This window comes from Hyaena hyaena, unplaced genomic scaffold (genome assembly GCF_003009895.1).
Source record: "Hyaena hyaena isolate Hyena2069 unplaced genomic scaffold, ASM300989v1 scaffold_579, whole genome shotgun sequence".
Lineage (NCBI taxonomy): Eukaryota > Metazoa > Chordata > Mammalia > Carnivora > Hyaenidae > Hyaena > Hyaena hyaena.
In genome coordinates, this window is record NW_024081207.1 from 871733 (window position 1) to 899527 (window position 27795).

Sequence of the window (27795 nt, forward strand, 5' to 3'; positions counted from 1 at the left end):
AATTAATATTTCATTATAACTTACACCCCACTGACAAGTCCTTGAGACAGGCAGAGTGACATCCCTCTGGGAGCTCAGCTCCCTTGATGATGACACTTTGCTAAGGGCAAAAGGCAATCTTAACATTATCCAGACCTCCTGGATCCTGTAAGTCTACTTTTTTTTTTAAAATGTTTTATTTATTTCTGAGAGAGACAGACAGACAGACAGACAGCGTAAGCAGGGGAAGGTCAGAGAGAGAGGGAAACACAGAATCGGAAACAGGCTCCAGACTCTGAGCTGGCTGTCAGCATAGAGCCCGATGCAGGGCTCGAACTCACTAACCGCGAGATCATGACCTGAGCTGAAGTCGGACGCTTAACCAACTGAGCCACCCAGGTGCCCCAAGTCTACTTTATTTCTTATTTTTTTTAATTTATTATTATTTTTTTACAAATAGTTTATTGTCAAGTTGGTTTCCATATAACACCCAGTGCTCATCCCCACAAGTGCCCTCCTCCATGCCCATCTCCCCCCTTCCCCCCACCCATCAGTCCTCAGTTTGTTCTCAGCATTCAAGAGTCTCTCATGGTTTGCCTCTCTCCCTCTCCCCATTTCTCCCCTTCTTCTCCCCCATGGTCCTCCATTACGTTCCTCCTAATCCTCCTATACGTGCAAACATATGATATTTGTCCTTCTCTGCCTGACTTATTTTGCTCAGCATAACACCCTCAAGGTCCATCCATGTTGCTACACATGGCCAGATTTCATTCTTTCTCATTGCCATGTAGTATTCCATCGTATAGATAAACCACATCTTCTTGACTGAGTCATCTGTTGATGGACACTTAGGCTCTTTCCATGTTTTGGCTACTGTTGAGAGTTCTGCTATGAATATTGGGATACATTTGCTCCTATGCATCAGTGCCCCAAGTCTACTTTAAACATAAGAAATTTCCTTTGGAAACCTCCTTTACCTCCACCCACCCCAGATATATGTTGACAATCATTCTCCAAGCTTATAGCCCCCTGATATACATCTGAAGGATATCATGATTGAGGTTTTACTAAACAGTAATAAATGACATTTTCCTAACAGCAGCTAACCCCTCAAGGTCCTGGACACCTTGTTGCTAAAATACCTTAGAGACTTTCCTGTCCCTAACCCCCTCCCAACCTGAAGGTATATAATCAGTCACCATCACAACCCCAGTGCAGCTCTTTCTGCCCACAGATCCTGTCTCTGTGCTTTAATAAAACCACCTTTTTGCACCAAAGATGTCTCAAGAATTCTTTCTTGGCCATTGGCTTTGAACCCCAACATTTTCCACATCAATATTTTAATGAATTTAGAGACTGGGAAAACTGAGGTAGCAATGCAGTGGTTACCTATTATAATATGGCAGTCCTGAAATTTTAGGAAGCAGTCCTACCTTACAGATTTATCAAAATATTTTATACCGAGGTGGGCAGATGTACATTTGTGTGGTAAAAAAAAAAATGGGAATAAACAGGGGCACCTGGGTGGCTCAGTCCATTAAGCATCCGACTCTTGATTTTGGCTCAAGTCATGATCTCCCAGTGGTGGGATGGAGCCCCACCTGAAGCTCCACACTGGGCATGAAGCCTGCTTAAGATTCTCTCTCTCCCTTGGGGTGCCTGGGTGTTTCAGTCCATTAAGTATCTTACTTTGGCTCAGGTCATGATTTCAAGGTTCGTGGGCTGTACTGACAGTTCAAAGCCTGGAGCCTGCTTCAGATTCTATGTCTCCCTCTCTTTCTGCCCCTCCCCTGTGTGTGGTCTCTCTGTCTCTGCTCTCTCCCCCACTCAAAAATAAAATAAATATTGAAAATAAGTCTCTCTCCCTCTGCCCCTCCCCTGCTTGGGTGCTCACTCTCTCTCCTCCCTCTCTCTCTCTCTCAAAAAAAAAAAAAAAAAAAAAAACATTTGGGAACAGAAAGTGCTTCTTATTCCTTGCCTTTCCTATGAAGTTACTCACTTTGTACATCAGGTATGTTTCTGCATTTGTTACTGAGAAACACTCTAAGGCATTTTTTTTTTAGTTTATTTATTTATGGGGGGGAAGAGAACGAGGTGGGGAAAAGAGTGAGGGAGGAGAGAGAATCCCAAGTCGTCTCCACACTGTCAGCACTGAGCCCGACGCAGAGCTCAAACCTATAAACCACAAGATCATGACCTGAGCCAAAATCAAGAGTCGATGGCTTAACTGAGGCTCCCCCACAGTTTATTATTTGAATATGCACAAGCAGGTGATCAAGATACACTGCCCCACCACCACGTTCTTTAAGAAAAGCCAGGCATATTCTTCTTGAACCTTAGACTATGAATTTTTTTGAAAAGGGCAATGTTATTGGGAAGCCTGGGTGGCTCAGTGGGTTAAGCATCCTACTCTTGGTTTTGGCTCAGGTCAAGATCTCATGGTTTCTGAGTTGAGCCCCACATTGGGCTCCATGTTGTTAGGATTTTCTCTCTCGCCCTCTCTCTGCCCCTCTCCTGCTCATTCTCTCTCTCTCTCTCTCAAAATAAATAAACAAACAAAAGTCGAGGGGTGCCTGGATGGCTCAGGTCATGATCTTGCAGTCTGTGAGTTCAAGCCTCACTCCTGTCAGCAGACAACCCACTTCAGATCCTTTGCCCTCCTCTCTCTGCCCCTCTCCCACTTGCGCACACACACACACTCATTTGCTCTCTCAAAAATAAATAAAATATTAAAAAGAAGTTATTGAATTTTATTTATTTATTTATTTGACTTTGAAATTATTAATTGTAATGTATAATACATTAATGCAAAAGCATAATAGTTTCCTAGGGGCATCATAATCAGTCTTTATAGGTAACATACATAGATAATATCTATAAAGCCACTTCCGTACATAGTAGTTTGAATTTTATCATTTTTTAAATGCTTATTTTTGAGAAAGAGAGAGACAGAGTGCAAACAGGGGAAGAGCAGAGAGAGAGGAAGACACAGAATCCAAAGCAAGCTCCAGGCTCCGAGCTGTCAGCACAGAGCCTGAGGTGGGGCTAGAACCCACAAACCATGAGATCATGACCTGAGCCAAAGCCAGACACTTAACCAATTGTGCCACCCAGGCACCCCATATTAGTCTGAATTTTAAATGAAACCTTATTCACTTCAGAAGGAATGAATTACTGAGACACACAACACCATGGATTAATCTCAAAATAATTGAGTGAAAGATGCTATACCAAAAAAAAAAAAAAAAAGACTACATACTATCTTATTCTACTTACTTAAAACTGCAGCGGGGTGCCTAGGTGGTTCAGTCTGTTGAGCGTCGACTTTGGCTCAGGTCATGATCTCACACTATGTGAGTTGGAGCCCTACATGGGGCTGTGGGCTGACAGCTCAGAGCCTGGAGCCTGCTTCAGATTCTGTGCCTCCCTCTCTCTCTGCCCTTCCCCTGTTTACATTCTGTCTCTCTCTCTCTGTCTCCAAAATAAATACACATTAAAATATAATAATAATAATAATACATTAAAACTATAGAAAATAACAGGGGCACAAAGAAACATTGTAGGGTGACATACATGTTCATATCCTGATGGTGATAGTCATCAAAACTTAACATAAGCTGTTTAAAATTTTGTTTTTGCTATTTTTTTTTAAAAGAAAGAGAAAGCAAGCAGGCACAAGTAGGGAAGAGGAGCAGAGGGACAGGGAGAGAGAGAATGCAAAGCAGGCTCCACACTCAGCACGGAGCCCAATGTGGGACTTGAACTCATAACCCTGGGATCATGACGTGAGCCAAAATCAAGAGTTGGATGCTCAACCAACTGAGCCCCTAACATTTAAATGTAAATTAAAATAAACAGAGGCAGGGGCGCCTGGGTGGCTCAATCGGTTAAGCAGCTGACTTTGGCTCAGGTTATGATCTCGTGGTTTGTGAGTTCGAGCTCCATGTCGGGCTCTGTGCTGACAGCTCAGAGCCCGGAGCCTGCTTTGGATTCTGTGTCTCCCTCTCTCTCTGCCCCTCCCCTGCTCATGCTCTCTCAAAAATAAATAAACGTTAAAAATTTTTAAAAACATAAATAAAACAAGCAGAGGCATTCCTGCAGCCTAGAGATCATTAGCTTAGTGGTTTTTAGTTCAAGGAACAGTGACACTCTATTAATAGGAACTGTGAGCTGCAAAGGATTTATCCTTCCTTAAGATTTAAGATCTGTCTTTTATCAGCAGCTCTTTCTGCCCACAGGCCCTGTCCCCATGCCCCGTGGTTGATAAAATCACGTTTTTGCACACACATGCAACACATAAAAGATCTGTCTTTCTTTTCACTAACAAGGTAGTTGGTCTTCCTTTGAGAAGGAAAAAAATAAGGCAATGGTCTCAACTGTCAACACTCTCAGTTTTGGTCGATAATGATGGCAAAGATTACGTACTTATACATAAACCCACCTTGTTTTCTTTTCTACTTTTTATCTCTTGGAAAAACATTTTCTTAGCTTGCCATTATCAAAGAAAAAATCGCTTAGTTTCAAAACTAAAACATCATTTTTATGAACTAAAAACATTGAAAATGCACATTTCTCTCTGGTACATCATTTGCTAACATTGAACGAGCCATTCTCAAGAACTCGACTGTTTTCATTCTTCTGACACACTCAGCCACCACCAAACTCCGAGATTCTTTGTGAATCACCTTCCTTTGCCTGAACTTTTCTTTTCAGGTCAGAATCTCTTCTTTAGGCAGTTTGTCTGTGACTCTCCGAAGTTACGGTCCAGGCAATCTACCTTCTGTGGTTCCTTTGCCATTTCTTTCACATTTTCTTATTGTTTTAACCAATAAGAAGAAAAGGGAATATAAGGAAAGCTTCTCTGGAGTCTTGAGGGACACATCGGAGTCATGTGGGAAAAGCATGGAGGTGACCAGGTTGTTCTTAGCAAAGAGGAGGGATGGACAGGGCACAGAGGTGAGAGGCAGCACACAGGCTGGGAGAGACAATTGGTTCAGTGCTGTAGGACTGATGGGGCTTCAGTTGATGGGGCATCTACTTTATCCTGTGAGTGAGGGAAAGCTAGGTTGTTTTAAACAAGGCAAGGTCAGAGGCAGATGTGTGACTCTGAAAAATCTATCTGGCAACCAAAGTGAGATTTGGCTTTGGCAAAACTTGGGCAAAGAGAACATTTGGGAGGCTGTTGTGGTAATTTAGGAAAAAGGAATGAGGGCTTGAACTAGATATAAATGAGAAGCCTTTAAAATAAAATAAATAAAAATCCATAGGCCCAAGTGATTCATTATTACTTTCCAGGTTGGGGTGTTAGAGAGGCAGGGGAAGAAAAAATATCTTTTCCTTCTACCCTTCTAGGTTCTTGCTGGGGTTCTGAAACAAAAGACATATGAACAAGAGAAAAGCATACAAAAACTGATTTTCTAATATGTTTTACATGACATGGGAGCCTTCATCAGGAAATGAAAACCCAGGGCGCCTCGTGGCTCAATCTGTTAAGTGTCCGACTTCAGCTCAGGTCATGATTTCACAGTTCATGGGTTCGAGCCCCACATCGGGCTCTATGCTGACAGCTCAGAACCTGGAGCCTGCTTCAGATTCTCTGTCTCCCTCTCTCTCTCTGCCTCTCCCCACTTGTACTCTCTTTCTCAAAAATAAACATTAAAAACATTTATTTAAAAAGGAAACAAAAACCCAATAAATCAGTTAAACCAGATTATGAAGAGTGGTATGTCATGAGGAAAATGCAATAGAACAAAAGGATATGAAATAACGGTAGTTAACTGGAAATAATTTAGCAAGGCCTGTTCATTCTGATTCCTCTTAGCATCTTTCTGTGAAAGGGAGTTATACATACAATGACTTCAAAAGATTTAAAGAGTCATAGGACCAAAGGAAAAGCCTGATAAATCCAGCTTGACAGAAATATGGTTTTTTAATATTTACTTATTTATCTTGAGAAAGAGAGAGAGGGAGAGAGAGAGCACACACAGGCTGGCGAGGGGCAGAGAGAGAATCCCAAGCAGTCTTTGCACTGTCAGTTCAGAGTCCTCTTGTCAGTGCAGAGCCCAACGCAGATCTTGATCCCACAAACTCTGAGATCATGAGCTGAGCCAAAATCAAGAGTCAGACACTTTACCAACTGAGTTACCCAGGCACCCCTAACAGAAATGTTTTACTAAGGGGATGAATAGATCTCTGTGGCCCTATCTCTCATAAGACCTGCTTTTTTAGCCCTAGAGGCTGGGGAATACAATCTGGGAGACACCCCCGCCACACACACACAGGAGGAAATGTTTGAGAATAGTTGTGTCATAGTCATATCTCCAGGGAAGGTTAAGGATGTTATGCTCCAAGGATGTACTTAATAGTATGTTTGGACAAAAGAAAGTGTGGGAGGGGAACAGCTATTTTGGAGAATGCTTCAGGTCCCAGAGAGATAGTCACTGTGGATTTATCCAAGATGGCATTTGTCTGGCTCACATGGCACCCATCTGTCTGCAGATGTAACAAATGTCTCCTCTTGGTGAAAGCAGAGCACCTCTCACATGATGATCTTAAGACTTGTTTGGGGGAGGTCAGTGGGCCCCTCCTTGCACCTACCCTTGCTCAAAATCCTTCAGCTTAAAATATTCAATATGCTTGTGTGTCATATTTTGGTAGTGTGTCCTGAACCCCACCAGAGAGGAGGACCAAGAATAATTCCCTAGTGACTGGGATGACTGGGAGAATGATACCTCCAAGTGAAATAGAAAGTACAATAGATAGGTTAGTTTAGGGCAAGGGGAATGATGAATTCAGTTTAGAACCATTATAAGATAAACTGAGGCATAATAAAATTCAAAGAGCTGGGGAGCCTGGGTGGCTCAGTGGTTGAGCGTCCAACCTCGGCACAGGTCATGATCTCGCAGTTGGTGGGTTTGAGCCCCACATAGGGCTTGCTGCTTTCAGTGCAGAGCCTGCTTTAGATCTTCAGTCCTCCTCTCTCACTATCCCTCCCCCACTCACGTGTAATTTCTCAAAAATAAACATTAAAAATTTTTTTTTAATTATAAGAGTTTATTTGAGCGAAATTCAATTTGAATCAAATAGCACCAAAGTGGAAGTGGTTAGGACCCCTCTGTCTCCAGGAGTCAGGGAAAACACTTAAACAGAGGCGTAGAAGCCAAGAGAAGAAATTATTTGATTGTCCAGTTGGCTGTTGGTTGTAGTCAGTGTTTCGATCTCATAACCTTGAGGCATTTCTGTACTTACATTTCAGGTTGCTTATGTAGGCTGCCATGGCATTAGAACCCCATCAGTCTAACGGTCTTCTTTTTAATTAACAGGACATACGGAGATTGGGGTGCCAAGAATGCCCAGAGATACCTAGCAGGTTGCTGAATATATGAATCTCATGTTAGATAAGTATGAGCCAGAGATATAGAAATTAGATTACAGATGATAAGAAATATGTCAGGAAAATTGTGAAAGACTCTGAAATAGTCAAAAGAGATTACTGGGTGAACTTCCATGGAATGTTGGGCATTTTTTAGCTTAACGATAACCCACAACCCTCGGACCAACTATGCTGGGCATTTTTTAAAGGACTCTCTGGGGTCATCTGATCATAAGCGGTGTGTGCCTCTATCTTTGACAAAGCTATTTTACAACTCTGCAGAGAAAGAAATTAATTTACAGAAAACTGATAGTAATGCAAACATTTCCTGTGCATAATAATGCAAATGAGTCTTGTCCGCAGAAATGCAAATGAATTTTCTGTGGTAGGGAATATGAATCTATAAATCAAATTCTTCTGGGGCACCTGGGTGGCTCAGTCGGTTGAGTGTCCGACTTCGGCTCAGGTGATGATCTCAACAGTTCGTGGGTTCGAGCCCCGCGTCAGGCTCTGTGCTGACAGCTCAGAGCCTGGAGCCTGCTTCCAATTCTGTGTGTCCCTCTCTCTCTGCCCCTCCCCTCTGTCTCTCAAAAATAAAGAAATGTTAAAAAAAAATTTTTTTTAAATTCTTCCTTGAACCAGTCACAACATCCTTACTTGTTCGCTCATTAATAAATGAGTTTTTGACATATTCTCATTTTACATTGGTATGAGGGCCAGAATTTTACCTTTTTGAGACTTTAACAATTTTGACGGTTTCACCAGAATCCCAATAGATTCACCTGAAACAATGAGGTAAATCATGTTCCTGAAGATTACTTCCTGGGGTGCTTAATTAAGCCCAGGCATATTTTGCTTTTGGTTCCCAGAGTGAAGAGTGAATATTCAAGCGACAATCATACAACAATGTACTGACTCTGTTTCTCTAGGTTTTTTCTTTAATGATTCTGTATTTTTGGTTTTGTTTCTGACACATCTACAGCTGATATGTTTCTCCTCATTGGTGGCAACAGTGATTAGAAACTTGGCTTTATATTCTAACCATTTGGTGGTCTCACTAAGCTAATTGATAGAGATATATTTTCTTTTGGAAAAGAGAGGACAGAGAATCTAGTTGGTCTTTTTTGTTTGCTTTTTTTAATCTGAGTTCAAATCAGTAAAGATTTTCATGCCGAATGGGAAGAAAAATGGCTTTATGATATCTGATCGAGTGAGTTTTTGTGTTTCTGTGTTCACTTCTGACCTGTGATAAAAGTTGTAGAATCAAAGCTGTATACTTTCTTTGTGTCTATGCATCTCTGTGTCTTTATGGCTGTAACCAAGAAAAGCCTTCACAAATTGTGGAGTTTGAAATGCTTACCAAGCTTGAAGACCTTTAAACAATTAGAGTAATACGTCTCTATTTTTTAATTAAAACATATTTTATGTTTATTTCTTTATTTTAAGATAGAAAGAGAGAGAGTGCGAGCAGGGGAGGGGCAGAGAGAATCCCAAGCAGGCTCCACACTAACAGGGCTGAGCCCTACACAGAGTGGTCAGCAGGATAGGGCTTGAAGCCAGGAACCCTGAGATCATGACCCCCGCCAAAATCAAGAGTTGGATGCCCAACCGAGCCACCCAAACACCCCAGATTAGTAAGTGTCTTAAAGGAGCTCTGTTCTGGGATGCCTGGGTATCTCAGTCGAGCATTCGACTTGATTTTGGCTCTATTTGTGATCCCAGGGCTGTGGGATTGAGCCTGAGTCAGGCTCCATGATGAGTGTGGAGCCTGCTTGGGATTCTCTCCCTCTGCCCCTCTACCTTCTTCCTACTCACCATCTCTCTCTAAAATTAAATAAACAAATAGGAGCTCTGTTCTGATTGGCTTATTGAGATAAATACATATTTGCATAAATCAAATATTCCTAAAACTCCCAGAAAATAAAGAAATTAAACTTCGAATACTTTAAATGTGTAAGATTTTTTTTTTTAAAGATTTTTTTTAAGATTTTTTTCCTTCTTAGAAATTTCTAGTATAGAAAGAGGGCAGGGTCATGTGTAGCAACATGGATGGACCTTGAGGGTGTTATGCTGAGCGAAATAAGTCAGGCAGAGAAGGACAAATATCATATGTTTGCACGTATAGGAGGATTAGGAGGAACTTGACGGAGGAACAAGGGGGAGAAGAAGGGCGGAAATGGTGGGGGAAAGGGAGAGAGGCAAACCATGAGAGACTCTTGAATGCTGACAAAAACTGAGGACTGATGGATGTGGGGGGGGGGAGGAGGGATGGGCATAGAGGAGGGCACTTGTGGGGATGAGCACTGAGTGTTATGTGGAAACTAATTTGACAATAAACTATTTGTAAAATAAATAAATAAATAAAAGAAAAAAAAAGAAAGAGGGCAGGGTCAAATAACTAAAGCAAGTCTTTGGTAAATGATATTCTTCTAATGTTTGGTTAACAAAAACCACACACAGCTCTTTTCTCAGAGTAAACTATAATACAAACGTGTATATATTTTAATTGAGTTTGTTTCCTTACTGAGAGATTAATGCAAACTGCCTAAATTTATTCGCTTAATGATGAAATAACCTAATCTTATTCTGACATGTTTTAGGAAGATGAAAATCGTCTAAATTTGTTCAACAAAAGTGAATTACTTGACAAACTTCTTATATTAGGAGTATGTTTCATAATATATCGCCTTAAAACTAGTTTGTGCTCTGTAACTTAACATTTCGTACTACGTTGAGCTAATGAATGATACATCTTGGAGGTCTAGATACATTCTAAGCATCATTTTAAGTTTATATAGCTTTGCTTCTTTTTTTAAAATATAGAGAGGCTGTATCTCGAGGTCACATTAATAAATGTGCTCATTTTCGTCTCTTGGAAAAAGGTGTATAACGGCTGTGGTGGCTGTAGAAAGTTGTGTTCTATATGAGTTTTCTTAGCCTCCTAAGATGCTTGAATATGGACTAGACATGCAGAGAGTAACTGTCCGCTAGTGTCAGCCCCTGAAGAGAACGCGAGGCCAACACAGCGAGCAGTAACATAATGGTAGTTAACATAATAAAGTATTTCTGTACCTGTTGAATTCCCAAATCCAGAGCGGACGGCCCAACGCTCCCTCCTCCCCGCCCTGGTCCTTGCCCCGCTGAGACCTTTTCCGGCAAGCTTCAGCTTGCTCCGCAAGGCGCCCCTCCTTTTTCCGGTGCTACACGTCATCATTCTCGCTTCCCGGTAACTAAGGCGATGAGAGGGACTTTCTAGTGAGGCGGGCGGAACTCATGTTGGATCAGGGCGAACCCCTGAGGCGTGCCGGCTGCACTTAGGAAACAGTCCGGCAGCCTCCTGAGTTTTCTGAAGCACAAACGTTTAGAGGTGAACGTGGAGGAACTTAGGATCTGAGGAGCGGTGGTTTGAAAGCCTGAGGCATCACGGACTTGCCCTATTCCAAGATGGCGGCGCGGCTTCACTGAGAGTCTTGCTTCCGCTCCTCCGCGGGGAGAGGCCCCCTTTGATTGGCCCGAGGACGGCGCCGTGGCGTGACGCACAGGGGCGCTAACCAGTCGGCTGAGAGCTGAGCTGGACTTGGCGGTGGGAGCCGGAGCGGGGCTCTAGCAACTGTGGGTGCGAACGCGGCTGGGCGAACGGCTTCTGCCAGGTGAGTGGGAGCGCGTGTGATGGGTGGCCGAGGGCATGGACTAGAGTATCTGTAGGGACCGAATGGATTGCTCCTAGGGCGAAGCCTTTTCTCGACGGCTCGGCGGGCAGAGGAACTTGGGGACTCAGTGACCCAGGGGTCCGCTGAGAGTGACGCGTTCCTCGTCAGGCGGTGCGGCCAGCCGGCTCGGGAACCCTCGGAATCGCGGGGTGCGGAAGGATTCAGGTTTATTTTTACAGTTGAGTAACTTGAAATGGGGTGAGTGACTTCTGCCTCGGGACAGCTGGAACTGGGACCCGGGTCTACAGACTGCGCTTGAAGCATTACGCTTTGCTTAAACTTGGCGCTACCGTGTCGACGCTTTGATGGGATGATCGGTTCAGTTTTTGGGGTGGGTGTGTGTTTGACAGATACTCCTACAGAACTTTTAAAGTTCGTTTAATTCACTCCTTCACCAACTCATTCATTCAACTATTAGCCTCTTGAGAACCTCTTCCCCTTTGAGAATATGATGTGAGCCATAGATCGACCGCCCTAGAAAAATGCATTTTCGCTCATGCACACAATTTTGCATACAACTTCAGAAGATTTACTGACGCTATGAAGTGCCCCGTTGGTTTTGTGCCGAGGTTTAAGAATCCGTATTCTAGAAGAGGTAAGGGAAAGAGACAGTGGGAAACGGAAAGAGCAGGTTTTAATATGTAGCTCCCTGGGGATATTGGATGGAGCCAGTATCTTCATTAATGAACTGTTTTGAACTGGTAACAGTCAGTGAATGAAACTTGCTGAGAATTGTGATATTAGAACTTGCTTTTATTCCCACCTGAGCTATCCCTTTGCCACTTTGTAGCTGCAGAAGGGCCTCCTGTGTAAAGGGTGCTTCAGTTTCCGGCCTTTGCCAAAAATAAGAAGTAGATGCCTTAGAGTTTCAGTTAGAGCAAACATTTATAAGTGTTGGGGTCTGGGTTGTGTGTAGAGGGCTAATTCCTTCATTTGCTTTTCTAGCCATATAAAATCATTTCCTGGGTGGCTCAGTCGGTTAAGCATTCCACTGTTGATTTCGTCTCAGGTTGTGGTCTCACAGTTATGAGATTGAGCCTGCTTAAGAGTCTGTGTCTCTCGGGGCACCGGGGTGGCTTAACTGTTAAGCATCCGACTTTGGTTTGGGTCTTGATCTCCTGGTTTGTGAGTTCAAGCCCTACATTGGGCTCTCTGCTGTCAGTGCAGAGCCCCCTTTGGATCCTCTGTCTCCCTGTCTCTCTGCCCTTCCCCTGCATGTGCTCTCTCATTCTCTTTCTCTAAAATAAATAATAAACCTTAAAAAAAAAAGTTCTCTCTCTCCCTTACTCCCTCTGCCCCCCCCCACGCGAAAAATTGTTCCCTTAGCCCATATTATTTATAGTATGGCACTTCTCATAATAACATGGAGACATTTATGATTGAGCACCTCAGGAAGTGAGCACTAGAGGCCACTATTAATGTAGATTCTTTATTTTTTTTTTAATGTTTATTTTTGAGAGAGAGAGGGAGACACAGAATTCAAAGCAGGCTCCAGGCTCTAAGCTATCAGCTCAGAACCTGACTCAGAGCTCAAACCCACGAGCTGTGAGATCATGACCTGAGCTGAAGTCAGATGCGTAACCAACGGAACCTCCCAGGTTCCCCTAGTGTAGATTCTTTAATTTGCCTATTTTTCCATTTTTCTTGAGGGGCTTGTTCCCTTGAAGCTAGGTTCCCTTGAACCCTAGTGGCTGAGATATGTGTTAGCCTTAACCTAGACTTTAGGATTTAAACAGGATGTATGAAACACTCAATGGAGTTGGCATTGTCTTGGCTTGAAAAACTTAGTCTAAATGGTTATTTTTATCAACCAAAATTTTTCAAGGCATGAGCCTAAGCAAACATAGTGAGGAAGAAGTCCTGGTGAAGGACTCGCTCAGCATGACAGCAAACTTAGCATTATAATTTTGGTGATCTCAAATAGAAATATTATGGCTCAGACCTGGTGGTGGTTCTCATTATGAACTGAATTCACACATCAGCATCCAATTCTTGTCTCCACAGTTAACAAAGAGAGGAGGGGAAAGGGCACAAAAACAAGATCACTTGGAGAGTAAAATTTAATACAGTGTTTGCTTTAATAAAGCATGAAAGGGAGGGGATCAGGAAGGAAGGTAGCTGGATGCTGAAACAGGGTTTGAGACTGACTCTTGGGGAAAGGGAATTGAGAATTCGCTTGGTTGCGATGTTGCATGACCTAAGAGGAGGTTTTACATTAAGCTTGGAAATGATCAAATGATTGTAAACTCCCAGCATCTTTTCTCGTAAGTGCTAGAGAGGAGAGTTGACAAAGGAATAGTAGGCAAAGATAACTGTGAGGTTAATTGACTTCTGGGACTCAAAGGGAAGGGAGATGTCATCCTACAGTGACCAGTTCTTTTAGACTAAGTGTTTAAAGAACATCGTTGGGTGACTGTCTTCTTTTTTGAAGTTGAGAATTTCACATAAAATTAAAGCCTTATCTATATCTTATCTATAGTTTCTTTTTAGACTATGGCAACATATTTGGAGTTCATTCAGCAGAATGAAGAGCGGGATGGTGTGCGCTTTAGTTGGAACGTGTGGCCTTCCAGCCGCCTCGAGGCTACGAGAATGGTTGTTCCCCTGGCTTGTCTCCTCACTCCTTTGAAAGAACGTCCAGATCTGCCTCCAGTACAGTACGAACCTGTGCTTTGTAGCCGGCCAACCTGCAAAGCCATTCTCAATCCACTTTGGTATGAATTCTTTTTAAAACTAATAAAAAGGAAGAATACAGTAAAAATTATGACTTTTATGCGATTCCCACAAAACTGATTCCATTTGGGCAAGTCCTCAAATTTGGGATTAGTAGTAGGTGATAAGATTCTGAGGTGATGAATGTTTGTAGAAGTCTAGGGTTGGGGGATGGGCTAAATAGGGGATGGGCATTTAGGAGGGCACTCGTGGTAGGCACTGGGTGTTATTTATATGTAAGTGATGAGTCACTAAATTCTTCTGAAACCATTCTTATACTCTATGTTAACTAGGATTTAAATAAAATAAAATAAAAAAAATATATATATATGTGTATATATATATATATATATATATATATATATATATATGTATATACAAAGAAAGAGTGCTTGTAGAAGTATAAGTCTCCCTGGCATAATATTTGAGATAAAATTAGAACTTACAGGAATGAGGTAGAAGTCAAGGGAAAGGATTTGGAATTAACTTTATTTTTTTTTTTTTCTGATTGCACTTTGTTTTTGGCTTAACGATAGGTTATATTGGTGCCTTTTAAAGCATTTTCAAAAACAAAATTAGAAAGCTCTTGACAGTTTTCTCTTACCTGGTATGGTGATGCTGTATGGTAAGAAGTAACAGGCTGAAGAAATTATAACTCTTAATGATTGTTAAGTGTAATTTTTGTACCTGAGATGGTGACCTATGATATTTCTCTGAAATGTAGGCATTATTTGAAAGAATTTTTAAACAGGTGAAGAGTATCAGAAATACTCTTTAAAAGGTAAAACTTTTATATGAGGGAATAAACAAGACTCCTATGAGGGAACATTTTTTACATCATTCCCTTTCCTTTTACTTATCATACCCATGTGTAAGATGCTGCTACTCTTCCTTCAAAGAGATAGGCATTGCTAATTTTCTAAATGCAGAAAGGGAGAAAAAAACCAACTGAAGCATTCTCTTAGCCAATTCTAGGAAGCATGCCTCCCAACGTTTCTTCAAGTGAGCTAGGTGAGGTGAAAGGCAGTGACATTTAGTGTTGACATTTCAAAGTTTCACATATCTCAACTAAAAAAGTGCTAGAAAAATCATACAAATTATGTTAAGATACCATGATGAAAGGGAATAACCTGTAACTTATGTAAAATCATGACATTTTAAATATTGTCGAGGGACTTAGAAAAGAGAAAAGAAGATTTACTTACTAACTCTTCAGTGCTGCTGTTTGAAGGAAATGTTTGGTGTACTTAACAGCCACAACTCTTAACTGCAGCAGACATTTTCCATCCCTCTATCCATTCATGCTCATACACGGAAACATATCTGTGTGATTTATTGAACTTGAAGATTACATTTGAATGCTTTTTTCCACATTAAAAATGAAAATGGTACCTAGCTGTAATATTTATCTTTCTCACAGTCAGGTCGATTATCGAGCAAAACTTTGGGCCTGTAATTTCTGTTTCCAAAGAAATCAGGTATGTGAATTTTTTAAAGTGTCTTTCTGTGTTTCATTTTAGTTGAACTACTCTGAAAATAATTAAGGAAGGTTGAATTTGTGTCTGTCTGGGTAGTCATCAATTTCTGCTGACGTCAAGGCGATAGCTTTTGTTAAGCGTAATTGAAACCTGAACATTTGTGATTTTTCTGTTGAATGGTGACTTAGTTACATTATGTGGGTTTTTATCATTTGCTGTGGAAGAGACATAAAATTCCCCTTTTTAATGTTCTCTGTAGACAGTGAATATGTTATCCTAAGAAAACATATCTTGTGTATATTTCATTTGACTTCAGTTTATTCTAATTGCGTAGTGTGTACAATACTGAATTTTCATTTTTTATCTTTATAACTTTCAGGGTCCAAGTACCAATGTTGAGCATTTCTTGATTTAAAAATTTTGAAATTAAAAAAAAATTTTTTTAAACTACTAGGGTACCTGGTGGCTCAGTCGGTTAAATGTCCAACTCTTGATCTCAGCTCAGGTCATGATCTCACAGTTCATGAGTTCAAGCCCCACGTCAAGCTCTGTGCTGACAGTGAGAAGCCTACTTGGGATTCTATCTCTCCCTGTCTCTCTGCCCCTCCCCTGCTCATGTGTACACGTTCTCTCTCCAAATAAATTTTTTTAAAAAATCACCAAATTAGGGGTGCCTGGGTGGCTTAGTCGGTTAAGCATCCGACTTTCGCTCGGGTCATGATCTCGTGATTCGTGGGTTCGAGCCCTGCGTCGGGCTCTGTGCTGACTGCCAGCTCAGAGCCTGGAGCCTGTTTCGGTCTGTGACTCCCTCTCTCTCTGACCCTCCCCTGCTCACGCTGTCTCTCTCTCTCTCTCCTAGAAATAAAAAATTAAAAAAAAAAAAAAATCACCAAATTATACATTTAAAAGAGTGAATTTTATGGTATATATATTTCAATAAAGCTTTTAGAAAAACTTAATTATTTCCAGTATAGTATACAGTGGTTTAGTAGATCTTAAGATATTGATAACGTGGCATTTGTTTATTCATATATTTAATCATAATTACAGTTAATAATCTCATTCTTTGATACATCTTAAAGTAAGTCCAGTGATAAATAGACCAATCAGTGTACTAAGTATAGGCTTGGAAATTATGAGCAGATACCATTTAAAATTTACCTCCATGAGAGATTCAGGAGTATGTGCAACTCTTAAAGACATTCAAAATTGAGGTCTGTGTTTAATATAGTTATAGTGAAAATTCTAAGACATCAAAAGACAGTGTCAGCGGAGTAAAAATGTAGTCCACAGAATGGGCAAAAATATTTGCTAATCATAAATCTAGTGAGGGATTAATATTAGAACATCTGGGGGAGGACATAATGAGGAAATGTTTATAGGTTCAGAGTTTCAGTTTTGCAAGATAAAAAGAGTTCTGGAGGTAGATGGTGGTGATGAATACTTAAGACCACTGAACTATACACTGACCAAAGATTAATGTGATAAAAGTTATATATGCTTTATCATAATTTAAAAAACTGGGTAAAACATCAGTTTACAGGCTATGAGTTTCAGGTGTTTGCAGAAAATTTTAAAGATGAAATGCCTGTGATATAATGTCAAGCATAAGCAGCAGGTTGCAAAATTGGATATACAGGATGAGATCATCTGTGCTTAAGTAGAAAAAGTCTGGAAAGAAAGACACCTACATGTTGACTCTAGCTGTCTCTAGTTGGTAGGAACATAAAGGGTTTTTTTCCTTCCTGTTTTCTCTTTTTTCTTTTTAAGTTTATTATTATTATTATTATTTTTATTTTTAGTAATCTCTGCACCCAATTTAGGGCTTGAACTCTTGATTCCAAAATCAAGAATTGCATGCTCTTCCAACTGAGCCAGCCAAGTGCTCCCTTTTCTGTTTTCTTATATTTTCTTGTATTTGCCAGTTTTTCTATAATGGACATGTATTATTTTATTGATAACAGCTAAAATAATAAATCCAAATAAAAGCATTAGTCTTCCATATAAGTTTTTTTGGTTTCAATCACAGCTCTTTATTTAATGCCTCATTTGCATAGGGCTCCTCTTGTTTATAAGAATTGTTATTTTCTAGCTTCTCTTTGTTTTGTTGTTGGTTAAAACTATTTTATAACTTTCAAGGTTCATCAGATATTTTCCTGTATAAATGAAATTTTTCCTAATTTAAATCTATTTCCCAAATTATGACTTTTAACTTTGAAGAAAAATGATTTTACAGCTTCCTTATATATTTCCTTAAAATTTCATTTACAATTTCTGTTTCATATGCTTGCCGTCTTTTACGTTCTTTTTCTGTAGAACCGTACTCTACACATAGCAACAGTCTATCGCTTCTGTCATTTGGATCCTTTTTCTCTGAATTCTCCCCAGGTTCTCTGTCCTCTTTTGAAATGTGGAGCAAAAGGTTTGTCTCCAAATTTTGAATACAGAGATTTGCCTCTCCAAAGGGCAGTGATAGAAGCTTCATGTTGTAAGGCATCATGAAAAGAAGGATGAGGGAAAATGAAGAGGCAGCTCTAGGGTGGTCCTTAGCAAGTTGCTTGAGGGTTCATTTCTATTTCCAGTGGCACTTCTCTGGAAGGCATTTTCCCTAGAGACTAGAGTCCCAGGCCAATATGTCTTGAACTACTGGTGGACAGTACATCAGTATTCAGCATTCCTCACTCCATCTCCTGCTTAGTTCACCAGTCACTTTCCAAAAGGGTTTAAAGAGAGAAGCCCAGTCACACTCCTAGGTTCTGGCCTTGGAGAATGCAGGGGGCTGCAAGGGCACCGCCCTCTGGTGAAGCATGGCCTTCCACATAAATTATTAATGAGGCAGCTAAAATCTCTGCCCTTAATTTGCAGGGCAGTGCTTAAAATATGTTTTTTAATAGTGCCTTTTTTAATCATTGTGAAGCTGCAACGTACCCTCAAACTACATTTTAAAAAATTACAATGGGATATAAATGTAAGGCAGGGTTTTGATTTAAAAGTTTGATTTTTGTATTTTAGTTACATCGTCTATAATTTACACTTTCAGAATTAATTCATGGACATTACCTCTTTTTATAAATGGAAAAAAAAGGTATAAAGTAAATATCTTTGAGTCCTAATAAAACATTGCTTCGTTTTCTTCTCTTCAGTTTCCTCCTGCTTATACAGGCATATCTGAGGTGAATCAGCCTGCTGAATTGATGCCCCAGTTTTCTACAATTGAGTATGTGATACAGGTAACTTTTCTGTTATACATTTAATGAGTTGTGTTAAATATTGAGTTTCTCTTGAGACACTTTATCTTCTGTGTCCCTTACCTTTCTGGGCAATTTAAAGTAATGAGGGCAGCTGGATCCTGAACACTTGGTTATAATGTGTGTGCATGCATTGGACTTACTTACAGTCTTGGTAGAAGGCTAGAAAGGGGGTCACTGGTTGAGTTCAGTGCTTGTCCTTCACAGCTATCTCCCGCTCCTTTGAGGGTACTCCATCTTGTAGTCAAGCATAAAAACCTTAGGTTCATCCTTGACTTGTCTTTCTTGTACATTCCATATCCAGTCCACTAGGAAATCCCCCTGGGTCTATATTCAGAATCTGGCCACAGTCCAATCACTTCTTTCTCCCCACCACTTTTTTTTTTTTTAATTTTTTTAAATTTAATTTTTTTTTACAAATAGTTTATTATCAAATTAGTTTCCACATAACACCCAGTACTCATCCCCACAAGTGTCCTCCTCCATGCCCATCCCACCACCCCCCCACATCCATCAGTCCTCAGTTTTTGTCAGCCTTCAAGAGTCTCTCATGGTTTGCCTCTCTCCCTCTCCCCCACCATTTCCCCCCTTCTTCTCCCCCTTGTTCCTCAGTTAAGTTCCTCCTAATCCTCCTATATGTGCAAACATATGGTATTTGTCCTTCTCTGCCTGACTTATTTTGCTCAGCATAACACCCTCAAGGTCCATCCATGTTGCTACACATGGCCAGATTTCATTGTTTCTCATTGCCATGTAGTATTCCATGGTATAGATAAACCACATCTTCTTGATCCATTCGTCTGTTGATGGACACTTAGGCTCTTTCCATGTTTTAGCTATTGTGGAGAGTGCCGCTATGAACATTGGGGTACACGTGCTCCTATGCATCAGCATTTCTGTATCCCTTGGGTAAATTCCTAGCAATGCTATTGCTGGGTCATAGGAGAGTTCTGTTGTTAGTTTCCTGAGGAACCTCCACACTGTTTTCCAGAGGGGCTGTACCAGTTTACATTCCCACCAACAGTGTAGGGGGGTGCCTGTTTCTCCACATCCTCGCCAGCATCTAGAGTTCTCTGATTTGCTCATTTTAGCCACTCTGACTGGCGTCCCCATCACTTTTTTCCTGGGCCAACTATCACCTCTTTCTTTTCTTTCTTGAATTACTGGGCAGTCTCTTAACCTTCTTCCTAATTTTACCCTTTCCCACTTCTAGTTTATTCTAAACCCAAAAGCCAGAGTAACTCTTTAAAAATATGTCATGTTACTTCTGTGTTTAGAAACCTCCAGTGGTGAAAATGACTCCCTTTCACCCTAAGTAAGAGACACTCTTCAAAGCTCTTTGTGGACCAGCCCTATACAGACCTCAGCTTGTTTTAGTGTCCTCGTTGAGCCACATGGGCCTCATGACTTTCGTTGGACATGCTCCTGCCAATGGGCCTTTGCTCGAGGCTGGAATTCTCTTTCTCCTATGTCTTTATTGCTGCTTCCCTCTCCTCTGGGTTTTTGCTCTAATGTTACTTTCTTATTGAGGCTTCTCTGACCTCTTATGTAATACTGGAACCTGCCGCCCACCTCTACTCCTGGCATCCCCTTACTCCCTCCATCCAGAAAATCAGCTCCTAAGGTAGGCAGCGATCTTTGTTCTTTTGGTTCCCTGATATATCCCAGGCCCTGGAACAGTGTCTGGCGCATGGAAGGCATTCAGAAATGTAGAGGGGCAGGGGCGCCTGGGTGGCTTAGTCGGTTAAGCGTCCGACTTTCGCTTAGGTCATGATCTCGCAGTTCGTGGGTTCGAGCCCCGCGTTGGGCTCTGTGCTGACTGCCAGCTCAGAGCCTGGAGCCTGTTTCAGTCTGTGACTCCCTCTCTCTCTGACCCTCCCCTGCTCACGCTGTCTCTCTCTCTCTCCTAGAAATGAATAAAAACATTAAAAAAAGAAAGAAAAAGAAATGTAGAGGGGCACCTGGGTGGCTCAGTCAGTTGAGTGTCTGACTTTGGCTCAGGTCATAATCTCACGGTTCGTGGGTTTGGGCCCTGTGTCAGACCCACTTCAGATCCTTTGTCCCTCTATCTCTGCCTGTCCCTTGCTCATGCGCTCTCAAAAATAAAACATTTGAAAAATACGTAGAATAAATTGTTGGATACAAATAGTTTTTACATTTAGTTTGTTTTAATAGAACCTGTCATTTAATGAAGTGAGTAGAAGTTAATTGGATGTTCATATTTCCTGACAGTAAATATAGACAAGATTTGTTATTTACATATCTGATTTGCTTGGAAAAGAGCTGGTTATGTCTGTCTGTATACTGATCATCATGCTGTGTTTCTTTGCATAAAGCGAGGTGCTCCCTCCCCTCTGATCTTCCTGTATGTGGTTGACACATGCCTGGAAGAAGATGACCTTCAAGCACTCAAAGAATCCCTGCAAATGTCCTTGAGCCTCCTTCCTCCAGATGCTCTGGTGGGTTTGATCACGTTTGGGAGGATGGTGCAAGTTCATGAACTCAGCTGTGAAGGAATCTCCAAAAGTTATGTCTTCCGAGGGACCAAGGATTTAACCGCAAAGCAAATACAGGTTTGTGCCTTGTTTGTGCACAGGCAGGAGCAAGGAGATGTCTTAAAAAGTAATTGGTCATTCACACTAGTGTTGTGGAAAATGAGTCTTTTTGGGTTTTGTAGGATATGCTGGGCCTCACCAAGCCTGCCATGCCGTTGCAGCAAGCAAGACCTGGTCAACCACAGGAGCACCCTTTCGTTTCAAGCAGGTGAGTTACCCACATAGAATGTTGCATACACAGTAATGGGCATGCAGGGCAATCCGCTGAAGGGAGAGAAGAAAAATGTTAAAACTTCTGTTTTATTGTTTTTAGACCAAAAAAAACCTAAATGATTAAACCTAATCAATATTTAATATTTAACGACTTGTATAACACATTGGTATATATTTCAAACTAATAACTGAATTGTGTGTGTACAAATACATACATACACATACATATGTATGTGGTAGATTTGCTCAGAATATTTTTCCTCTTAGTGTTGTATCATTACAGAGGTTTTGAGACCACTGTACTCAAGCCTTCCCCTTCTCTTGCTCAAGGCTGTTGTCCTCTTTTGAGTTTTAAATAAAACAGAAAAGGCTTCTGTGGGGTGTCCTCAAGCAAACCTGGGACTAGGCACTTATTTTTCTCAGCTCGTTGACTGCCTGGGCTGCCTAGGGCTGGCAACAGTCAGCAAACATGATAAAATTCATTGGCTGACGTGTTGGGAACAACCATTTACTATGATAAGAAACCCAGTGCTTCTCTCTGTATTTACTCTTAAATCTCAAGGGAAGTACTTGAGAATCATGTGAAAGTGGATCTTTAGGTGCACCTGGGTGGCTCAGTCAGTTGAGCATCTGACTCCCCGTTTTGGCTCAGGTCATCTCATGGTTCATGGTATTGAGCCGCGCGTTGGGCTCTGCGTTGACAGCATGGAGCCTGCTTGGGATTCTCTCTGTCCCTGTTTCTCTGCCCCTCCCCTGAAGGTGCACACACATTTTCTCTCTCTCAAAATAAATAAACTTGAATAAAGTGGATCTTAAGAATGATGAAGGTGGTCCATATACATGAACTTTGCATGGATTGAATTTACATTAGACCTGTCTTTAGCATTTCTTTGCTGCTTAGAATTTAATTAAAATTTGTTCCTATTTAAATCCTTTTTTTAATACTACATATATTTATAATTTATTATGTAAATACATAAATTTATGTATATAAATTGCTGTACGTTCAGTTTTAAATTATTTTCCTGGCTAAAACTGCTTTGAAGAAACAAAATTGCAAGTTTTACGGGGCACCTGGGTGGCTTAGTTGGTTAAGAGTCTGACTTCAGCTCAGGTCATGATCTCACGGTTTGTGGGTTCGAGTCCCGCGTCAAGCTCTGTGCTGACAGCTCAGAGCATGGAGCCTGCTTCGGATTCTGTGTCTCCCTCTCTCTCTGACCCTCCCCTGCTCATGCTGTCTGTCTCTCTGTCTGTCTGTCTGTCTGTCTCTCTCTCTCTCTCTCCCAGAAATAAATAAAACATTAAAAAAATTTTTTTAAAGGGGCAAAATTGTAAGTTTTTTCTACTGTGAGTAATTATTTTGCAGAGCCGTGATTGTGTGTCACTGAGGGGTAAAACCCAGAGTACTTATTAAATCAGGATTGACCTGCCTTTTGAAAATCATACAGATTTCTGCAGCCCGTTCAAAAGATTGACATGAACCTCACTGATCTCCTTGGGGAGCTGCAGAGGGACCCATGGCCTGTGACTCAGGGGAAGAGACCTTTGCGATCCACTGGTGTTGCTTTGTCCATTGCCGTTGGCCTTTTGGAGGTAACTCAGAATTTACCGGGGCGCCTCAAACCATACAAGCTTGCTCTCACAAGTTGTGTTTGCTAACCTTGTTTGAAAATCAGTTGTAACCTAAGTCAACTGACTGGGTTAATTTATCAGAAAGCACTTCGGTCATTATTATTATCCACAGTGAAGGAACCTCGTGATGTTTTGAAAATATCAGAAGTTTTCATGAGAAACACAAGGCTATTAGGACAATGGCAAATGCTCACAGTGAATTAAAAAAAAAGTTTACGAAGCCCTTAGGTTGGAAGACATGCAGATTGTCATTTGTGTGATTGTGTCATTGTGTTATTTTGTACTATCAACGGTATTCAGCTGATCAGAACTGTTTGGAGTATTCTTTAGAGAAATGGAAGCATACTTGAGGTGGGTTGTATGTTTCTAAAATACTGCCATTTACTGTCTTAGGGCACTTTTCCAAACACGGGAGCCAGGATTATGTTGTTCACTGGAGGTCCCCCTACCCAAGGGCCTGGCATGGTAGTTGGAGATGAATTAAAGGTTCCTATTCGTTCCTGGCATGATATTGAGAAAGATAATGCACGTTTCATGAAAAAGGCGACCAAGGTAGGTACTCTTGAACACAGGCTGTAATTCTAGTAACCTAGTACTGGGTTTAGGTTGCTCTGGAGTGACAGCAACTTTGCTGTGACCATGCTTTGTGGTCAGCAAGTTGCTCTTGCTGAGATAACTTCTAGATCTTGGCTGTTGTTAAATTATTGCCATAGTTCTGAGTCCTTACTTAGAATGGATGGTCTTAAAACTGCTAAAAGCATTTTGAGATTGAAAACTATATGTTTGATTTAATATGGATGTTATAAAGACAACTATGTCCATATTCTTAAGTTTGGTTACATCCCTTTGGTACAGTAAGGCATACCTAGTGAAAATACTGCTGTTTCCTAAAGATAATTTTTCTCTCTTCACAGCACTATGAGATGCTTGCCAACCGAACTGCTACAAATGGTCACTGCATTGATATTTACGCTTGTGCCCTTGATCAGACGGGACTTCTAGAGATGAAGTGTTGTGCAAATCTTACTGGGTATGTTGACGACAAACACCTGGGAAAGGCGAGTGTGTGTGTTTTAACGAAAGAGAAGTGAGTGGTGGAACCATTGGAATGTGCATGGCTGACCAAGATAAGCTTTCAGGAAGTTCCAGGCTGTGGTGTCAGTGGAGGGAGCATAACCAACACAGAGCACATGCTCAGTCTGGAGGGTGCATGACAGTGTAGGGCACAGTTTTCAGAGTGTGATGGGGCCTCACCAGCAACCTTCAAGGCTCCCGGGGACTGAGTAGAAGTGCATCTCCTCAGGTCTCACCCCAGATTTCCTGAATCAGACTGTGAGGCTGCAGCCCAGCAGTCAGCTTTTACATGCTCACCAGGGGACTCTGGTGCATAGAAAGCCTGAACTGCCGATGTGCAACATAGATCTGAAACTGGCTGCACACTAGAATCACCTGGGAACTTTAAAAACTACTCTTGCTTTAAGTCTTGTCCCACAGAGATTCTGATGTATAAGCATGGGGTATGACCCAGGCATCAGCATTTCTTAAACTCCCCTGGGTGTTTCTAATGTGAGGAGAGTTTAAGAACCACGTTATGGACCCTTAGTGCTCAGAGTATGGTTGAACACAGCCACCGTCAGCCTCACATGAGAGCCTACAAGAAATCTAGCATCTCGAGTCTCACCTTAGACCTTTTGTATCAAAACCTGCATTTGAATAAGCTCCCAGGTGATTTGCTCAGAACAGTCTGAGAAGTACTGGCATAGACCTACGGCATGTTCCTGAGATTCTGCATTTCTAACAAGCTCCCAGGCGATACTGCTGGTCCTCACTGAATAACGAAGGAGTGTGTAGAAGGTTGAACTCAAGTCACCTGAAGCTGTCCCAGAGAACAGCAGATTTGTTAGGTGACCAAAGTCCCAAATGACACTGACATAGCTATACCAGTGAGCCACATTTAGTAGGATGAATTCCTACCAGTATCATCCAAGAGTTCTTATCTTAAAATATCCATGGAAAAGCTTTACTGCATTTGTGAACATCCCTGAGTTTATATGCCAGAGTGTGTGTGTGTGTGTGTATGTGTGTGTGTGTGTGTGTATGCGTGTGTATCTCCTGTGGAGAGTGGTGGAGAGTACTTGGAACTGTGTCATAAGGTGAGTGATTAAAGGATCTAGAAAAGATACCACTGAAGACAGATGGGGTGTAAGATCTATATTGAACAATCGAAGGCCTCTTCTATGTAGAGGGCATCAGATATGTTTGTTCCATATGTGACGAAAGGGGAAAACTAGAACCAGTGTTGGGAGCTGCTGGGAAATAGAATTTCACCCAGTATGAAGACTGACTGTATTAACAGTTAGCACTATCCATGCCTGGAATGGACTGCCTGTGGAGGGCTTGACCTCCCGATGCTGGAGGAGTTCAAGTCTAATAGAGTGATAACCTGGCAGGTATGTTATAGAGGGTTGGTGTAAGTAAGAATTAGGTTTGTGTGAGTGCACCAGAGGTAGACACTGGAAGTAGGCAGTTGGTTTCATTATCACTGGGGCTGAGGCCCTTCCTATGCTGTTCTACCACCTTTATGTGCTGCCTGCACTTCAGAATAGTAACTGGGCTCTCACTGTGTTACAGCAGCAGGGAGGAGGGGTCAAAGGAAGATATGCGTCTTCCCATGAGAATGCCCCCCACAAATCACAAAGGCCACCTCCAACAAACAAAGCTGAGTTACGTGGCCACATGCAAGGCAGGCTGCATGTGGAAATGTAGGTTTTTTCCAGGAAACCATGGATCCCATGACTAAGCAAGGTGAGAAGGGTGGACTATAATGGGCCAAAGAGCCATTTCTGTTCCTGGAGGGGTCAGGCACTCTTGAGATAGCTGGACCAGATGACCTTGTGTCCTGCCTCATTCTGAAATCTCGTTGATGATCAAGGACTAGGTGCATAAGTTGCATCAGGTGGTGCTTATCTGCCCAAATATATGAACTGCTGCAATTTTGACCAGTATTTCCCTCTAACTTCAAAAAGGGATGAATATAGGTATTCATACACTAGAGATAATTCACATACAGCCAAAGATCCAATGTTTTGAGGCAGTTAATTAACCTGAAAAGGATTTCCCGCAGCCTGGGTATTTTCCCCTATCAGAGAAGAGTGAGTGAGGGGAGCTGGACACATTTCCTCAGTAGATGAACCATTAAACCTGTGGGTTTACCAGTGAAGGGTTCTTTTGAAATAATTGAAGATTCATAAGAAATTACAAAAATACTACAGAGAGGTCTGTCAATGGTCTTCCATTTAGCAACTCCAGTGGTAGCATCATAGAAATATAGCACAGTGTCACAACCAGCAATTGACATGGTATGATAGAATGAAGTGTGTTACAGACCCTGCTCGGACTTCACCAGTTTGTATAGGCACTCCTTGTTGTAACGTATGGGGGTGTATAGTATGAGATTGTATCACGTACAGATTCGTCTGACCACCTCTGTAGGACAGATTTAGAACTGTTCTAAGGACTCCTATCTTTGATGTTTTGAAAATAGTGTTTTTCCTAAGTACAAATGAACTTGCTGTTTCCCATTTAAATTAGTAGCACCTTCACAGGTGTGGGATTTTTTTTCCATCTTTAAATTGCTGTTTGGGAGCACCTGGTTGGCTCAGTCAGTTAAGTGTTTGACTTCAGCTCAGGGCATGATCTCATGTTTCATGAGTTCGAGCCCCACATCGGTCTCCATGCTGACAAAGTGAAGTCTGCTTTGGATTCTCACTCTCTGCCCCTCCCCCACTCATGCGCATTCTCTCTCTCAAAATAAAGAAAGAAACTATAAAAAATATTTTTTTTAAATGTTTTATTTATTTCTAGGAGAGAGAGAGAGACAGCATGAGCAGGGGAGGGTCAGAGAGAGAGGGAGTCATAGACTGAAACAGGCTCCAGGCTCTGAGCTGGCAGTCAGCACAGAGCCCGACGCGGGGCACGAACCCACGAACCGCGAGATCATGACCTAAGCGAAAGTCGGACGCTTAACCGACTAAGCCACCCAGGCGCCCCAAAAAATATTTTTAAAAATTACTATTTTTGAACACCATGGAAGCACCTGAGTGGCTTTCAGTCATCCTAAATGTCCACTTTCTTCTTTTCTCTCCTAGAGGCCACATGGTGATGGGAGACTCTTTCAACACCTCTCTCTTCAAGCAGACATTTCAAAGAATTTTTAGTAAAGATTTCAATGGACATTTTCGCATGGCGTTCGGTGCTACTTTGGAAGTGAAGGTATGATAGCTTTCTAAAATTTTAATGGAAGAGGAGTGTTCTTATTTATTTAGTAGTCAGACTTGTAGAAGTCTCACCTTGGTGGACACAGGCACCAAAACGTAAGTTAAAGAGTTCCCAGCAAAATAGTTGAACAGGGTATATTTGCTTCTTGAGGATGACCTGTATATTTATTAATGTTTTATGCAAAGAGGTGTCTGAGTGCCCTGTAGGCTCTGCTCGGTCCTGCTCTGGGACAGCAAGCCAAGGAAGGGGTGGTGGGCTGAGCACAGAGGCTGCCGCCTGGTGCTGAGCGCCCCCCTGGCCGTTGGTATGGGCCCCCACATTCACACACCCATGTTTATATTCAGTGTCTGCCTGCAGACTAACCGGAGCACTTGGAAATAGAGCAGCAGTGGGAGTTTGGGTCCTGCTTTTTCTTGTAGGGACTGAAAGCCCTAAACACTTAACATTCTAAGTCATTGAGAAAACATTAGAAGGGGCTGTTACACCATACGATTGGGATTATTACTTTGAGAATTAGAGATAATCTTAAATCATCTGGATTAAACTTTAAACAGGCTTCTCAAATGTTTGAGTTTTTTTTTTCTTTCTTAATTGAGATTTAAAAGTCTAAGTATGTTG

The 27795-nt window shown here is 41.6% G+C and overlaps 1 protein-coding gene across 3 annotated transcripts in view; it reads left to right on the forward strand.

The window, feature by feature from the left end:
* Nucleotides 1-10879: 10879 nt before the first annotated feature.
* The window catches only part of SEC23B (SEC23 homolog B, COPII coat complex component), a 46654-nt gene continuing 29738 nt past the window's right edge, over nucleotides 10880-27795 (forward strand). Inside the window, exons 1-12 of one of the 3 annotated variants that reach the window (XM_039256535.1) lie at nucleotides 10880-11001; nucleotides 11079-11239; nucleotides 11480-11656; nucleotides 13541-13775; nucleotides 15194-15251; nucleotides 18395-18481; nucleotides 20836-21072; nucleotides 21177-21262; nucleotides 22716-22860; nucleotides 23293-23451; nucleotides 23814-23929; nucleotides 27048-27171. In XM_039256535.1, the coding sequence (XP_039112466.1) occupies nucleotides 13555-13775; nucleotides 15194-15251; nucleotides 18395-18481; nucleotides 20836-21072; nucleotides 21177-21262; nucleotides 22716-22860; nucleotides 23293-23451; nucleotides 23814-23929; nucleotides 27048-27171 (1233 nt within the window). In that variant the 5' untranslated portion in view covers nucleotides 10880-11001; nucleotides 11079-11239; nucleotides 11480-11656; nucleotides 13541-13554. The remainder of the gene's footprint in view (nucleotides 11002-11078; nucleotides 11240-11479; nucleotides 11657-13540; nucleotides 13776-15193; nucleotides 15252-18394; nucleotides 18482-20835; nucleotides 21073-21176; nucleotides 21263-22715; nucleotides 22861-23292; nucleotides 23452-23813; nucleotides 23930-27047; nucleotides 27172-27795) is intronic. The other 2 variants (XM_039256536.1, XM_039256534.1) reach the window with 2 other exon arrangements.